This window comes from Trichechus manatus, unplaced genomic scaffold (assembly GCF_000243295.1).
Source record: "Trichechus manatus latirostris isolate Lorelei unplaced genomic scaffold, TriManLat1.0 scaffold00006, whole genome shotgun sequence".
NCBI classification, from domain to species: domain Eukaryota; kingdom Metazoa; phylum Chordata; class Mammalia; order Sirenia; family Trichechidae; genus Trichechus; species Trichechus manatus.
The window spans coordinates 1,165,646-1,183,764 of NW_004443942.1; the positions used below are offsets into that span (position 1 = coordinate 1,165,646).

The window sequence follows — 18,119 nt, forward strand, 5'->3', positions numbered from 1 at the left end:
TGGACCCAGGTTCCTGCGTGGAGAAGCTCCTAGTCCAGGGGAAGACTGATCAGAAGGACATTCCTCCAGAGTCGACAGAGAGAGAAAGCCTTGGCCTGGAGCTGACGCCCTGAATTTGGACTTCTAACCTACTAGACTGTGAGAAAATAAATTTCTCTTTGTTAAAGCCATCCACCTGTGGTATTTCTGTTATAGCAGCAGCAGATAACTAACACACCAGCATAACCCTAATACCAAAGCCAGGTAAAGACACCACAAAAAAACAAAATTACAGACCAATATCCCTCATGAACATTGATGCAAAAATACTCAACAAAATTTTAGCCGATAGAATTCAACAACATATCAAAAAAATAATTCATCATGATCAAGTAAGATTCATAGCAGGTATGCAGGGATGGTTCAACATTAGAAAAACAATCAGTGTAATCCATCACATAAATAAAACAAAAGACAAGAACCATATGATCTTATCAATTGATGCAGAAAAGGCATTTGACAAAGTCCAACACCCATTCCTGATAAAAACTCTCAGCAAAATAGGAATAGAAAGGAAATTCCTCAACATAATAAAGGGCATTTTTACAAGGCCAACAGTCAACATTGTTCTAAACAGAGAGAGTCTGAAAGCATTACCCTTGAGATTGGGAACCAGATAAGGATGCCCTTTATCACCACTCTCATTCAACATTGTGCTGGGGGTCTTGGCCAAAGCATTAAGGCAAAAAAAAAAAAAAAGAAATAATGGGCACCCAAATTGGTAAGAAGGAAGTAAAAGCATCCTTATTCGCAGATGATATGATCTTATACACAGAAAACCCCAAAGAATTCACAACAAAACTACTGGAACTAATAGAACATTTAGTAAAGTATCAGGATACAAGATAAACAGACGAAAATCAGTTGGATTCCTCTACATCAACAAAGAGAACTTCAAAGGCGAAATCACCAAATCAATACCATTTATAATAGCCCCCAAGAAGATAAAGCACTTAGGAATAAACCTAACCAGAGACATAAAAGACCTATACAAAGAAAACTACAAGACACTACTGTAAGCAACAAAAAGAGACCTACACATGTGGAAAAACATATCATACTCATGGATAGGAAGACTCAACATTGTGAAAATGTCAATACTACTCAAAGTGATCTACAGATACAGTGCAATCCCGATCCAAATTCCAATGACATTTTTTAACAAGATAGACAAACAAATCACCAACTTCATATGGAAAGGGAAGAGGCCCTGGATAAGTAAAGCATTACTGAAGAAGAAGAACAAAGTGGGAGGCCTCACACTACCTGATTTTAGAACCTATTATACCGCCATGGTAGTCAAAACAGCCTGGTACTGGTACAACAACAGATACATAGACCAGTGGAACAGAATTAAGAACTCAGATGTAAATTTATCCACCTACGAGCAGCTGATATTTGACAAAGGTGCGAAGTCCATTAAATGGGGAAAAGACAGTCTCTTTAACAAATGCTGCTGGCGTAACTTGATATCCATCTGCAAAAAAGTGAAACAAGACCCATACCTCACACCATGTACAAAAGCTAACTCAAAATGAATCAAAGACCTAAATATAAAATCTAAAACAATAAATATCATGGAAGAAAAAATAGGGACAACACTAGGAGCCCTAATACATGGCATAAACAGAATACAAACCATGACTAACAATGCGTAAACACCAGAAGAGAAACTAGATAACTGGGAGCTCCTAAAAATCAAGCACTTACACTCACAAAAGACTTCACCAAAAGGGTAAAAAGACAACCTACAGACTGGGAAGAAATTTTTGGCTATGACAAATCCGATCAGCGTCTAATCTCTAAAATCTACAAGATACTGCAACAACTCAACAACAAAAAGACAAATAATTAAAAAATAGGCAGAGGATATGAACAGGCACTTCACCAAAGAAGACATTCAGGCAGCTAACAGATACATGAGGAAATGCTCGTGCTCATTAACCATTAGAGAAATGCAAATAAAAACTACAATGAGATACCATCTCACCCCAACAAGGCTGGCACTAATACAAAAAACACAAAATAATAAATGTTGGAGAGGTTGTGGAGAGACTGGAACACTTATACACTGCTGGTGGGAATGTAAAATGGTACAGCCACTTTGGAAAATGATTTGGCACATCCTTAAAAAGCTAGAAATAGAAGTACCATATGATCCAGCAATCCCACTCCTTGGAATATACCCTAGAGAAATAAGAGCTGTCACATGAATAGATACATGCATACCCATGTTCATCAATATCCATGGAAGCAACAGTCAAGAAATCAAAACACACATTGCATTGGGCAAATCTGCTGCAAAAGACCTCTTTAAAGTGTTGAAAAGCGAAGATGTCACCTTGAAGACTAAGGTGTGCCTGACCCAAGCTACGGTGTTTTCAGTCACCTCATATGCATGTGAAACCTGGATGATGAATAAAGAAGACCGAAGAAGAAGAATTGACACCTTTGAATTGTGGTGTTGAAGAAGAATGTGAATATACCATGGACTGCCAAAAGAACGAAGAAATCTGTCTTGGAGAAGTATGACAAGAATGCTCCTTAGAAGCAAGGATGCGAGACTACGTCTCACATGCTTTGGACGTGTTATCAGGAGGGATCAGTCCCTGGAGAAGGATATCATTCTTGGTAAAGTACAGGGTCATCAAAAAAGAGGAAGACCCTCAACGAGATGGACTGACACAGTGGCTGCAACAATGGGCTCAAGCATAACAACAATTGTGAGGATGGTGCAGGACCTGGAAGTGTTTCGTTCCGTTGTACATAGGGTCGCTATGAATCGGAATCAACTCAACAGCATCTAACAACAAAAACAACATGTTCATTGCAGCATTGTTTATTTCCATAGCAAAAAATGGAAACAACCTAGGTGCCCATCAACAGATGAATGGATAAACAAACTATGGTACATATACAGAATGGAATACCACACAACAATAAAGAACGATGAATCCACGAAACATCTCACAGCATGAGTCAGTCACAAAAGGACAAATATTGTATGAGACCACTATTACAGTAACTCAAGAAAAGTTTTAAACACAGAAGAAAGCATTCTTTGATGGTTATGAGGGTGGGGAGGGAGAAGGAGGGGAATTCACTAACTAGATAGTAGACAAGGATCATCTTAGGTGAAGGGAAGGACAACACACAATACAGGGGAAGTCAGCACAGCTGGATCAGAACAAAAGCTAAGAGGTCTCCTGAACACATCCAAACACTTTGAGGGACAGAGCAGCTGGAGATGGGGCCTGGAGACCATAGTTTCAGGGGACATCTAGGTCAATTGGCATAACAAAGTTTATTAAGAAAATATTCCACATCCCACTTTGGTGAATGCCATCTGGGGTCTTAAAGCTTGGAGTGGCTATCTAAGATGCATCAATTGGTCCCAACCTAATCGGAGTAAAGGAGAATGAAGAACACCAAATACACAAGGAAAATTTAGCCCAAGAGTTAAAAGGTCCACATAAACCAGAGACTCCATCAGCCTGAGACCAGAAAAACTTGATGGTGCTCAGCTACCACCAATGACCACCTTGACACGGAACACAAGACAAAGAATCCTGGATGGAGTGGGAGAAAAGTGCAGAGCAGAACTCAAATTCTAGTAAAAAGACGAGATTTAATGGTCTGACAGAGACTGGAGGAACCTCCAAAACTATGGCCCCTGGACTCTCTGTTAACCCAGAACTAAAACCATTCCTGAAGCCCATTCTTCAGACAAAGATTAGACAGGACTATAAAACAAAAAATAATACTCGTGGGGAGTGTGCTTCTTAGTTCAATCAGATATGCAAGAGCAAATGGGTGGCTCCAGTCTGGAGGCAGGATGAGAAGGCAAGAAGGGACAGGAACTGATTGAACGGACACAGGGAACCCAAGGTGGAAAGGTGTAGTGTGCTGTCACATTACGGGGATTGCAACTAATGTTACAAAACAATACGTGTATAAATTTTTGTATGAGAAATTAACTTGAGCTATAAACTTTCACCTAAAGCACGGTAAAAAAAAGCAAAAAAACATATGCTCAAGATCACAGAACTAATGACAGGTGGAGCTGGGAATCAGATCCAGGCAATCTGGCTGCAGAGCCCACTCACTACACTGCCGCTGTGTTGGTGGCAGTGTCCCTTTAAGGACACTGGGCCATGGGTCAGGATGCGAGGAGTAGCACCCTCTTGGCTGGACCATGCCCTTGATCTTAGTCAGTCCCCAAGCCACAGTTGCTGCCCAGGATGAGGCAAGGGTCTGGGGCTAGCATCACATGAGCTTCACTGGCTTTCTGTGTCCTTGTGGAAGAGGGTCCAACACACCTCAGTGAGCACAGAGGGGAAGAATGACCTAAAGGACCACTACCTCTAGGGTTCCACAGAGGGCTGCCCATGTGGTTTTAGTTTAAATTTTGTTTCTTGGCAAACTCTATAAACTTGTGTCCCATCTCTGTTCTAATACAGAGGTGACATTCTAGGCCTCCTTTTCATATTTAAAGCCTGGGAAGCAGGTCAACAGGAAAGGGGGTTTCCCAGCTGGCCTTAGGGGGGAGGGGAGCACACGGTTGAGACGCACAGGTTTTCCGCATCACCAGGTAGTCTCCACAGTCATCCTCTATGGGCAAGAAGATCTCAGGGACCACAATCAAGATGCGGCGCTTAGGGGGTGGGTTGATGGTCCACGTACACTCAGCGTTGGCTGGGTAATTGCCTGGGTAGTTTGGGGATTCGATATATCCGGTGAAATCTCCCAGCTCCCCTCCACATCTTCTGTCTGAAAGAGGAAATGCCATGAGTTATAAAGGTACAACACTGTTGTCCCTCTGTCAGGACCACCACCAGCTTGGCTGAGGAGAACCACAGCATCCCTATCACCATGGAGGAATGGCACATTCAAATGACACTGTCACAGGGACGAATCTGTCCTGTAGTGCCCAGAGCCCCCTGTGGAAACCAAACTACATTAAATTCCTACACAGAGTTCAACTCTCTGTTTCTAATTAGTTTGAAGGTATACAAGGTTAGGGGCAAGTATATGTGAAACAAAAGGACACCGTTAGCTTTCAATATTTTGTTTACAAAGTCCAAGTGCCAGGGGAACTTCTAGGTCTGTCAAAATAGGGATAACAGAGGTCACTGTTCACTTGAGAATATTTGATCCTTTCTTAGGGACATTTGATAAAGAAAATGACAGCCATATTCTTCCACTTCTTGTCTCTAGTGAAGACCACATTTTATTTTTGAGTGGGGAAGAGAAGTCAATTAGCTATCAGTCGGTACAGAGCATGCTGGGTACTCACTTCTGGTACGAAAGGCAAAGTGCACTCGCATGCTTCCCCCCTCACACACTACCTCAGCTGTGTCTTCATTCATCGACTCCCCACTCATCTCACAGTTATCAAATGCTCTGGCAGTTCAGGAAAGACAAAGACACACTCCTTACCCTCAAAGAGCTTATTGTTTAAAACTGTCATGTAAACTTGTACAAGAGAAGGCAGTGAAGGGATTATTTTTTCCTCTCTTATTATTATTTTGGATTTATTATTCCATGGAGTCCTTGGGTGGTGCAAACAGTTAAGTGCTTGGCTGCTAACCGAAAGGTTGGCAGTTCAAACCCACCCAGAGGTGTCTTGGAAGACAGGCCTGGAGATCTGCTTCCAGAAGGCTGGAGTCTTGAAATCCCTATGGAGCAGTTCTACTGTGCACACATGGGGTCGCCAAGAGTCGAAATTGACTCAAAGGCAATTGGTTGTTTTCTGTTTGTTTGTGGTGGCGCAGTGGTTAAGCCCTCGGCTGCTAACCAAAAGACTGGCAGTTTGAACTCACCAGCCACTCTGAGGAAGAAAGATGTGGCAATCTGCTTCCATAAAGATTACAGCCTTTGAAACCCTACTCTTTCCTATAGGGTTGCTGTGAGTTGGAATTGACTTGACAGCACACAACAAGTAGAAAAAAATAAACAGGCTTTTCTTCTTGGAAGAAAAGAGTGGGAAAGGAGAGCCATGGAGGTTGCTATGGGGAAGAATTTTCTAACACTGTGAGTATCCCCGAAGTCTAATCTACCAACAGACGAGGGTATCATGAGAGGTAGTGAGTTCTTGTCACAGCAGGCATTCAACAAGACACTAGAAAGCTACTTATAAAGATGCTGTAAAAAAAATCTGCCTTCATTGGGATAGAGAGAAAACTAGATAACTTTCCCATCATAAAATTCAAGTGATTCACTGCTCCTTTCAACTCCAAACTTCTCTAGTTTAAGGAGGTCTCCGTCCTCTCCTTGATTGCTGGCTTAATGATACTGAGTTAGCTGAGATTTACTTTTGGACTTCACTAGAGAATTTTCCACAATGCTAAAAACAAACAAACATAGAAAGTCCTTAAATGATTTGCTCCCACATTCTTATAAAATGCAAACCAAACTCCTTAGCATGCCATTCAAGGCTTCCCCCCTCGGTTTGCCTCAGACTCCCTTCAGCACATTCTATGCTCAGGTTTCTTCCAGAAACATCTTTCATTTTCCTGAGTCTGTGCTTCCCTGCAGCTGCTCTCTCAGGCACATAGCCCTTTCTCCTACTCTCCCCCTACCTTCTCCATCAAAACCTTCTCATGCCTTCTAGAAGCCTTCCTTCATCTTGCCAGATAGTTCACTGTTCTTTCCTTTGTGATCCCCACGGCTTGCACTCTGCGTGGCATCAATCAAGTACCCAGCAAACTGCCCAGCACATAATAGGTCCTCAAACAATGCTTGGTGAACAGGACTGAACTGAAATTATGCCACAGGGAAGAAATTAAGACAATTGTGTCTGGAGAAGAAGCCAACTTCAATAAAGGTAAGGGCCTGTGGGTCAAGCTGCTCTCCTTCAGAGCTAATCTGCACAGTCGAGAGCCAGCAGCCCTCTAACAGCATCTACATGATTCTGAGTGAACCTGGGACCCCTCGCTTCGAGCTGGATCCAGGCACTTGCCTTAGAGAGAGACCTACTTTTACACTGGGTTATGTTCGTGGAGCCATCAAAGTCAGTTGTGGTATTTCCTGGGCAGGAAATACAATTACTTTTTCCAAATTCAGGCTGGTATGTTCCTGCTTGACAACGGATACACCGGTGAGTTGTGGTGTTGTAGAAGTGTCCAGGGGAACATTGAACTGTGGGGGTAGGCGAGAGTGGAGAGAATAAAAAAAAAAAAAAAGACTTTATTTTTACCAAAACAAAAGCAATACAAAAACATTTTATAGCTCATTAAATAAACTGTATGTCCAAATAAAGTTGTGCTTTCCTACCAATCTGGGGCTAATCAACACTTAATTCCCTAAATAGCCAGGTTAGGGTGGGGGAGGACGGAACTTGTGACTCACGACACTGAGAAAAATACAAAGGGAACAAGGTATATGTGGATCCTTAAAGAATTTATTGCTCATGCAGAGACCGGCATAAATGATCACAACTCAAGTCGTAATGTAGAGCATATTTGTGAATATTGAGGAGATGCAAAACTGATATTGGGCTTAGAGGTGGGCTCCTTGGCGTCCCTGGGTGATGCAAATGGTTAATGTGCTTGGCTAATAACTGGAAGGTGGGAGGTTCAAGTCCACCCAGAGGTGCCTCAGAAGAAAGAGAGCTACTTCCAAAAAATCAGCCATTGAAAACCTTATGGTTCTACTCTGACATACATGGGATCAACGTGAGTCAGAATTGACTTGATGGCAACTTGTTTTTTTTCCCTGGGAAGAGGCAGCTGGGAGTGGGGTTCTAGACGAGAGATAGGGCCTGTAGTGGATGGGGAAGTTCTGGGTAAGGATACTGGGGTGGAGCAAGGCTTGAAGGAAAGAGCCGAGGATTCCTGTGTACAAAACCTGCTCATCTATCCCTGATCATCCCTCTAGTAGGCCCAGTCCAGAGGGGCGCAGGTGGCTAGAGGAAGACCGTGTTCAGGGAGTTCTCACGTTCCCTGCACATCCTGCAGGGGTGGATGGATCTGGGGACCTGATCTCCCAGCTTCTGAGGCACCACACAGGTTACCTCTGGGCTGGGCCTGATTGGAGCTCTACCAGACTCCATGATGCTCAAAAGGGAAATTCAGTTCTAGAAAAAGGCAAGCTGCCAATCCTCACCTCTGGTCTCACAGTCCTGGAAGGAAGTGGCTCCCAAGTATTTGGTGGGGAGGCCTCCTCCACAGGGGAAGCAGGAAGTGCGGCCAGCTTCAGGCTGGAATGTGCCCAGTGGACAGAGCTGGCAGGGGGCAAAGCCATCCGTGGAATATTCACCAGTTTGGCACAGACCTGGGGAGAGCAATGGCTCTAGGTGAGCAAGGCTTCCCAAGCAGACCCTTTCCCACCTCTCTGCAGATAAGATCAGACCATGTTCAGGCCCTGCTACCCTATGCTGATCGCAGCTCCCATCTCAGTGAGAAAAGAACACCAACAGTCAGCTCTGCCCTGCCACTGACCCTGGGTAGGTGGCATGTGATGGCCTGCTATTTACACACTGGGACACACAGCACAGTGCAAGATGGAAACCAAGGAGTCAAATGTCAGCTACTTCTAAAATATAGGTCTGCACACTGCCCAGGCACCCACTGCAACGCAGGAGCCCCTAGAGAAAAGAGTTCTCTGCTCTGGATCAATTTGGTCATCAATCAATTTTGCACACCCTCACCCAGCTGATTACATCCTAGGGCTATAAAAGTGACTGGAAGAGTCTTCCCTGCTTCACCAATTGTATGTACTAAGTTACATCTCCTTACACTGGGAAGTGTCCTGGCCTACCTCAATTGTCTACTAAATCCAACCAATTCAATTCGCATTGGCGGAGGGACCCAGTGGCATTTAATTTAAGCAATGATTTTCTTTTTTTACATTTAGGACAAGAAGCACAGCCATAAACAGTAAAGAGGTTTTTAAAAGCACATGTTCCTCAGGAGTTAGCTTGTCATTGAAAGATGCTATAAAAATCTGTTCTCTTTTGTGTTCCTAATCTTCTCTCTTCTATTATTTTAATGGTCTTCTACCCATAAGTTATAGATAAAATGGCAGTTAAAGAACACATACTCAAGGGAGGATCCTGGAGTCTGTCAGACCTGGCTTCTGATTCCAAATTCTCCACCTTTTGGCTGTGTGACTTTGAATGAGTCACTTAACCTCATAAAGTTGTTGTAGTGATTAAATGAATAACTTATGTAATATACTTAGCCATGATGCCTCACATAGGTAAGTATTCAATAAATATTAGCAATTATTATTATTACTAATATTATCAACTATAAATACATCTTAACAAGGACATATACAAGGGTGAACAGATGCTAAAAAAGTTTCTCCTTATCAACCTGCAGTTAGTTCTGGGGTTTCACGGCAGGACAAAGGTATTGTGGGAGTTACTCAATCTGAGGATCTGATTTTATAAACCAGAAACAGTCCTGCAGCTGAGCTTGGAGTCATTTAGGTGGGAAATAAAACTGGGCCTGGGAGTCCTTGAAGGAGAAGGGTGGGATAGAGGGGGTTTCTGTGCACTCTGCCGTGTACATCACGTACAAATTTCCGGGGCAGATCACACCTTCCATTTGAGCCCACAGAGCATCGATACAACTGGCCCTTCTTCTGTTTAATAAGAAAGAAGACATTTAATAATAAAACAAATAGAAAAGAAGCCCACAGAACCTAACTTAGCTTGGTTTCGGAGTTAACATTTTATAAGAGATGGTTACAAACTTCACGGAGGAGGTCCCAGTTTTTAAAAAACAACCAGATGGTTTTTTGTTTCTTTTTTTAATGAACAAGCTATGAATTTGAGATCAAAGCTGGAAAAAAAAAGAAAAAACAGACCTATTTTCCCCATTTTAACACATTCAGAGTCCCTACACATTGGGAGATCACTCAGGTCTCAGAGTGTTATATATTTACAATGAATAAAGCATGCAATCACCTCATTTACACTTTTCCCCCCACCCATGTATTCCACCACATCTTCGTTTATTTGCTCAAGCATGTGCCAGGCATTGAGCTAGGCACTGGAAAGCCAAAAATGAACCCAATATGGTCCCTGCTCCAAGGAAGCCCATAGTGTAGTGTCCATCAGCTGGAGTCCTTGAGATGCCACTTATGGCTTCTGTCTAAACAATGACTTTGGAGATTGGAGGAGTAAGAAGGGACAGATGGCATCCTTACCTCCACACTCAGACACATTCCAAGCTTCCAGAGTCTTTAGGGCCCCAGGATTTTCTGGTCTTGGGCATGGTTCACATGTGATTTGTCCTTCTTCATTTTGAAAAGTTCCATTTGGACATAAAATGCAGCGTTCTTGTGATCCATCATAATATGTCCCAGCCCTGCAACTGACTAACCAAAGTGGGGAAAAGATCTGGTCAGTGCCAGTCAAGGAAGGGGGATGTGCATGTTAGAGATGGGACCCCCTATTCCCCATTGCAAATCCTCTGAATTACAGAACGTGCACCACTCTGGGTTCCCTGTTCACATGCCTCTGCCAAGATCACTATTCCCCACTCCTAGTCTGTCAGTTTGTCTACCACTCATCCATCAGTCTGTCATACTGTGGTGGCTTGCATGTTGCTGTGATGCTGGAAGATATACCACCAGTATTTTAAATACCAGCAAGGTCACCCATGGTGGACAGGTTTCAGCAGAGCTTCCAGACTAATACAGAATAGGAAGAAGGACCTGGCGATCTACTGAAAAATAGCCAGTGAAAATCTTATGAATAGCAGCAGAACATTGTCTGATATAGTGCCAGAAGATGAGCCCCTCAGGTTGGAAGGCATTCAAAATACTACTAGAGAAGAGCTGCCTCCTCAAAGTAGAGTCGACCTTAATGACATGGATGGAGTAAAGCTTTTGGGATCGGCAATTGCTGATGTGGCATGACTCAAAATAAGAAACAGCTACAAACATCCATTAGTAATGAGAACGTGGAATGTATGAAGTATGATTCTAGGAAAACTGGAAGTTATGAAACGGAAAGCTTGAAGATCAATATTGTAGGCATTAGTAAGCTGAAATGGACTGATATTGACTGCTTAGAATTGGACAATCATATGGTCTACTATGACAAGAATGACAAATTGAAAAGGAACAGCATCACATTCTTCATCAAAAAGAACATTTCAAGCTCTATCCTGAAGTGCAAAGCTACCAGTGATAGGATAATATCCATATGCCTACAAGGAAGACCAGTTAATATGGGTACTATTCAAATTTACACACCAACCACTAATGCCAAAGATGAAGAAACTGAAGATTTTAATCAACTTCTACAGTCTGAAATTGATTAAACATGCAATCAAGATGCATTGATAAATTACTGGTGATTAGAATGTGAAAACTGGAAACAAAGAAGGATCAGTAGTCGGTAATAGTAGTTGGTCTTGGTGATAGAAACGATGATGGAGATCACATGATAGAATTTTGCCAGATCAATGATCTATTCCTTGGAAATGCCTTCTTTCAACAACATAAACACCAACTTTACATGTGTATCTCACCAGAAGGAATACAAAGGAATCAAACTGACTACATCTGTGGAAAGAGATGATGAAGAAGCTCAATATCATCAGTCAGAACAAGGCCAGGGGCTTACTGCGGAAAAGACCATCAATTGCTCATATGCAAGTTCAAGTTGAAGCGGAAGAAATTTAAACCAAAGTCCACGAAAGTCAAAATACAATCTTGAGTATATCCCACCTGAATTTAGAGACCATCTCAAGAATAGATTTGACACACTGAACACTAACGATACAAGACAAGACGAGTTGTGGGATGGCATCAAGGACATCATATATGAAGGAATCAAAAGGTCATTTAAAAGACCGGAAAGAAAGAAAAGATCAAAATGGATGTCAGAAGAGACTCTAAAAGTTGCTCTTGAACATAGAGTAGCTAAAGCGAAAGGAAGAAATGATGAAATAAAAGAGCTGAACGGAAGATTTCAAAGGGCGGCTTGAGAAGATAAAGTAAAATATTATAATGAAATGTGCAAAGACCTGGAATTAGAAAACCAAAAGGGAAGAACACATTTGGCATTTCTCAAGCTGAAGGAACTGAAGAAAAAATTCAAGCCTCAAGTTGCAATACTGAAGGATTCTATGGGCAAAATGCTGTACGAAGCAGGAAGCATCAAAAGAAGATTAAAGGAATACACAGACTCACCGTACCAAAAAGAATTGGTCAACATGCAGCCATTTTAGGACGTAGCACATGATCAAGAATCAATCATATTGAAGGAAGAAGTCCAAACTGCACTGAAGGCATTGACGAAGAACAAGGATCCAGGTATAGACAGAATACCAATTGAAATACTTCAACCAATGGATACAACGCTGGACGTGCTCACTCGTCTATGCCAAGAAATTAAAAGACAGCTACCTGGCCAACCAACTGGAAAAGATCCATATTTGCCCATTCAAAGAAAGGTGGTCTAAAAAAACGAGGAAATTATCAAACAATATCATCAATATCCCATGCAAGTAAAATTTTACAGAAGATAATTCAAAAACAGTTGCAGCAGTACATCAACAGGAAACTGCCAGAAATTCAAGCCAGATTCTGAAGAGTACGTGGAATCAGGGATATCACCGCTGATGTTAGATGGATCTTGGCTGAAAGCAGAGAATACCAGAAAGATGTTTACCTGTGTTTTATTGATTACATGAAGGCATTCCACCGTGTGGATCATAACAAATCATGGATAACATTGAGAAGAACAGGAATTCCAGAACTTAATTGTGCTCATGAGGACCACGAGACAGTTGTTTGAACAGAACAAGGGGATACTGCATGGGTTAAAATCAGGAAAGTTGTGTGTTAGGGTTGTATCCTTTCACCATACTTACTCAATCTATATGCAAGTAAATAATTTGAGAAGCTGGACTATATGAAGAAAAATGCAGCATCAGGATTGGAGGAAGACTCATTAACAAGCTGCGATATGCTTGCTGGAAGTGAAGGGGACTTGAAGCACTTACTGATAAAGATCAAAGACTACAGCCTTCAGTATGGATTACACTTTAATATAAAGAAAACAAAAATCCTCACAACTGGCCCAATAAACATTGTGATAAATGGAGAAAATACTGAAGTTGTTGAGGATTTCATTTTCCTTGGATCCACAATCAATGCCCATGGAAGCAGCAGTCGAGAAATCAAACGACATACTGCATTGGGCAAGTCTGCTGCAAAAGACCTCTTTAAAGTGTTAAAAAGCAAAGATGTCACTTTAAGGACTAAGGTGCGCCTGATCCAAGCCATGGTGTTTTCAATCGCCTTATATGCATGTGAAAGCTGGACAATGAATAAGGAAGACTGAAGAAGAATTAATGCCTTTGAATTATGGTGTTGGCAAAGAATACTGAATATCCCATGGACTGCCAGAAAAACAAACAAATCTGTCTTGGAAGAAGGACAGCCAGAATGCTCCTTAGATGCGAGGATGACAAGAGTTCATCTCACCTACTTTGGACACGTTATCAGGGGGGACCAGTCCCTGAAGAAGGACATCATCCGTGGTAATGTAGAGGGTCATCAAAAAAGAGGAAGACCCTCAACAAGACAGACTGATACAGTGGCTGCAATAATGGGTTCAAACATAGCAATGACTGTGAGGATGGCGCAGGATCGGGCAGTGTTTTGTTCTGTTGTACGCAGGGTTGCTATGAGACGGAACTGACTCAGCACCTAACAACAACTGAGGCATTTATAGGCCTGTCGCTTCCTAGACCATGAGCTCCTTGAGGGCAGGAATCACAGGGGTCCTAATTACTTTTATAGCACAAGCACTTGATAGTTGAAGAGATATAAAAATCCTGGCACTCCGTACTTCACAGGGCCATTGGAAGGATTATAAAGGTGAAAATCAATCATTAGCATAGGCCTCATGCTATGTGAAATGTGGATTTATACCTCATTTTAGGGTATAAATATGAAGTAAAATGCACTAAATTAGGCCTGCCAGTGTAATATTCATCATCATAACCATAACAATAACCTTTCTAGTGGCTAACATTGAGTACTTATACTAAACACCGTGCCAAAAGCTTTGCATACATTATCTCATTTATTCTTAAGGAGCTAGATACTATTATTAGCTCCATTTACAGAAACAGAGATTTAGAGAGGTTAAATAACTTGGCCAAAGTCCCATAGCTAGTCTATAAAATATACCTTTGTTAAGATCAGGAACTTTGAGATTAAGGGGGAGGGGGAGTCATTTAACAGAAGAGCAGACTGAAGCATAATTTAAGACTTTGCCAAGGAGTCTCCATGGGGTATTAGGGGTATTTGACTGGAACAAACACATTCTCTTTTACAGCTAAGCTGCCAAGAAATAGAAAAACAAGCAAACAAACAAACAATACATCACATGACAAAGTTAGCTATTAACTTTATTTTCAATGTCCGTGAGAGGGGGGGATATCTATTTTTAATCTGATTCTACAAATGCAGTCTTCACATATACATGGCAAAAGTTACCTGTCTTCAATAATAAAAATGTCTTTCATTATTTACTCTATAATCTAAAAAAAAAAAAAAAAGTCTTTTTTGATCATAGTAAGCCAAAATATGCCACATTTCAAATATTATTTCCACAATTAAATGCAATCAATCAATAAAGACTACTCTAATATCTGAATCTTAATGCTTTTTTAATACTGTTTGGATTTTCTTTTAGAATATTCATGTATCGTTTTTATACAATTCAATGACGTTTTGTAAAAAAAATAAAAATTAAAAGTGAACCAAACTCTTGCTTTCCTGGCAAAGGACACTATTATCAGGATGATGCATAAGTCTGCAGCAGACAGAGCCTGTGATTCCAGATTTATTCCCTAAGTGCAACCCTATTGGATAATAGTTTCCATAATAACTCTGATTCTAGACCATCTCCCATGAAAAGCTGGACTCAATTATGCACCAGGAATTCATGATCTGTTACTCTGTGTACCTCCTGACTATCCCAGTGCCTACAGTGGCCAGAAAACAAGAGAATAAACCACTTCATGCCCCTAACAAGCCAACTTATCTTGAAGACTGGCAGAAATTAAATAAAACCAAGGCTGTCAGTGGCCCTTCTAGCACAAACCATCTCCATTTTGGGAACAGCTGTTCTCAGAATCCTCATTCACCTAAAGGGAAAGTGTCCATATGGTGACAGTGATTCCAAGAATCCCGTTAATCACGACTTAGAGTCAGATTATCATGATCTGCTCTATCATTGTTCTTCTGGTAGAAAACTTACCCCTTCCACGAGTAGAAAAGACCAGACCTGGTTCTAAATGAAAAGAATAACTGGACGGGCTCCTGCTGCTCTGGAGTCCCTGGGTGATACAAATGATTAACGTGCATGGCTACTAACCGAAAGGTTGGAGGTTCAAGTCCACCCAGAGGCACCCTGGAAGAAAGGCCTGGTAATCTACTTCTGAAAAATGAGCCATCGAAAAACCCAATGGAGCACAGTTCTACCCTGACACACATGGGGTTGCCATGAGTCAGAACTGACTTGATGGCATATCCATGCCTCCGTAGAACTACTTACACCTCCCAAAGCCTTCTCAATGCTACAGTTGGAGAGGCCTCACAATATCCCACATCTGTTGCGATTTCTCAACTGAGCAAAGGGCTGAGAAATGCCCCTCAGGCTGCCCTGCTTTACCAGGGCACCAGTTCTTTTTCTTCACAGTGAAAGTCCTATTTCACACAAACAAACTCATAATACTGTCAGTCAAATTTTCCATTTTCCTTCCAGTGAGAAAGACTTACAGAGATAATTCATGCCAAGCACCTTGCAAAATAATTTTGTCTTTCACAAAACAAAAATGAGCTAAACACTAAAAAGCAACTCTGAAATGTTGTAAAGGGAGCTTGAAAACAGCTCTTCACAAATGTGCTGAAGATCTGGCCTGAAGAGACCTCAATCACACGTTCCAGTTGGTTCTCTTTTCTCCTTGAGCTGCCAGCTTGTTTTGCTGCCCCAGACAAAGGAGTCAATTGCCCCCGGAACGCTTCACTATTGAGCAAAGCTTTTGTGCATCTTCAGTGACCATTAAAATCCCAGTCTCAAATCCCACACAGCTGTTTTCTCTCCTCTTAAAAAAAAAATACTAGAGAGCTTTTCTGATGCAAAAGGGAAAGACCAGCAGGGACCAGGATTAATGGCGACAAAGAGGCCTGAACGCCGCCCTCTTTTCAGCACTACGGTCTTTGAGTATTTCAGGCTATGGATAAACACTATAGTTTCTCTGGGGCAAAGACGGTGAACCTAATAAAAGGGGTCACTCTCCAGCATCTGCCTGTTTTCTTAAGAATCACGCCCTGACTTCTGAAGAACCACAAGCAGCCCACGCGGATTCCCAGGGAGTCCTGGAGCTTCTGCTTTGTCACAGCTTGGAGGCCGTGGTGCCCCAGGCAGTTCAGTGGCCTCAAGATGCTGGTCTGAAACCCTTTTAAATGAGTGCTCCAGGATAGCAGGACAGCGCGCCTTGGGCTGAAAGATTCGTTTCTCATATCTGTTCAGGATTTTGGTGTATGCTCAGGTTTGCTATTTGAAAACATTCCTACAACTGGGGCAGAGACATGAGCCCAGCTTGAAGTCGTCCTTGCTGAGTTTCTAAATGCACACTCTGTTCTCTTCTTGCCTAGTTAACGGGGAGCTGAAATTTCAATTCCTTCAGAGTGTATCTTTTGCCTTCAATTTCAATATGCTCCCAAAGATTTGCCCTTTGCCGTCTTTTCTCTTAATGTCAACAACCCTTGCGATTTCATCTGTTGTCCCTGTGAAGATTCATTTTCTCGGTTCATTCAATAAATATTTCTTGAGCATGGATTATGTGCTGGGAAATGTTCTAGAAGCAGGGTATATGAGAGACATGGCCCTGCCCTAATGGGGCTCTCATTCTAGTGGAGAAGATGGACAATAAATGAGCAAACAAATAAAAACACAGTAAAAAGTCAAGCAGTGGTGAGTGTGATCAAGAGAAGTAGAGCGGGGTAAGGGGCAGAGAGTGGTGGGGGCAGAGCTGAATGGCATGCTACTTTAGAGAGGTAGTCAGGAAAGGCTTCTATGAGCACAGATAGGAATGAAATGAGGGGAAAAGCCTTGTAATGGCATTGACTAATAGCAAGAAGGCCAGTATAGCTGGAACATAGTGAAAGGAGGCAGGGTGATGGATGAATTTTAAAAAGCAAGCAAAGCCAAATCATATAGGTCCTTGAAGCCATGATAAGGAAATTAGACCTTACTTAAATGTGTTGGCAGTTTTGAACAGGGGAGTGACATGATCTGATTTAAGTTTTTAAAAGATTTCCTGGTTGCTGTTTGGAGAACAGACTGAAGGCAGGCAAGAGTAAGGAAAACAATTCAGAGCCTACTGTAATAGATGGGGCAAGTGACAATGGTGGTTTGGAACAGAGTAGCGATGACGGAATAGGAGAAAACTGGTTGGATTCAGGATATAGTTTAAAGGCAGAGCCAACAGGATTTACTAATGGACTGGATGAGGAGTATGACAGAAAGAGATGTCAAGGATGACTCCATGATTTTTGACTTGAGCAACTGAGTAAATAGAGGTACAACTTGCTAAGATGAGGGAGAAGCAGGTTTTATTCTGGGGGGAGGGAGGAGAATAAAAAGATTTGTTTGGACACATTGAGTTTGAGATGCTTGTTGGCCATCCAAGTGTTGACACTGAAAAGGCATTAGTTACATTGGTGGTCTCTGAGGTAGAATACCTATACCTCAGAGATTTATAAGTTGTCCACTGGGGTGTGGGTAAAACATTTTCACATCTATGTATATCTATTTTTATTTAAAAAAAAGAAATATAGGAGAGGAAGCAGATAACCCGTGTAAGAAATGAGATGGGTAACATCACAACAGACCCAACTGAAGTTAAAGGAATCGTAATAGAATACTATGAAAAATTGTACTCTAACAAATTTGAAAACCTAGAGGAAATGGACAAATTTCTAGAAACTCACTACCTATCTAAACTAACACAAACACAGGTAGAACAACTAAATAAACCCATAACAAAAGAAGAGATTGAAAAGGTAATTAAAAAACTTCCAACAAAAAAAAGCCC

At 41.7% G+C, this 18,119-nt stretch overlaps 1 protein-coding gene across 3 annotated transcripts in view; it reads right to left on the reverse strand.

Annotated features, from left to right (window-relative positions):
- SCUBE2 (signal peptide, CUB domain and EGF like domain containing 2) overlaps positions 1-18,119 on the reverse strand; it is a 76,599-nt gene that overhangs the window by 7,543 nt on the left and 50,937 nt on the right. Inside the window, exons 16-19 of one of the 3 annotated variants that reach the window (XM_023737078.1) lie at positions 10,198-10,368; positions 8,146-8,313; positions 7,018-7,179; positions 4,612-4,809 (exon numbers count right to left, since the gene is read on the reverse strand). In XM_023737078.1, the coding sequence (XP_023592846.1) occupies positions 4,612-4,809; positions 7,018-7,179; positions 8,146-8,313; positions 10,198-10,368 (699 nt within the window). The remainder of the gene's footprint in view (positions 1-4,611; positions 4,810-7,017; positions 7,180-8,145; positions 8,314-10,197; positions 10,369-18,119) is intronic. The other 2 variants (XM_004369633.1, XM_004369632.1) reach the window with 2 other exon arrangements.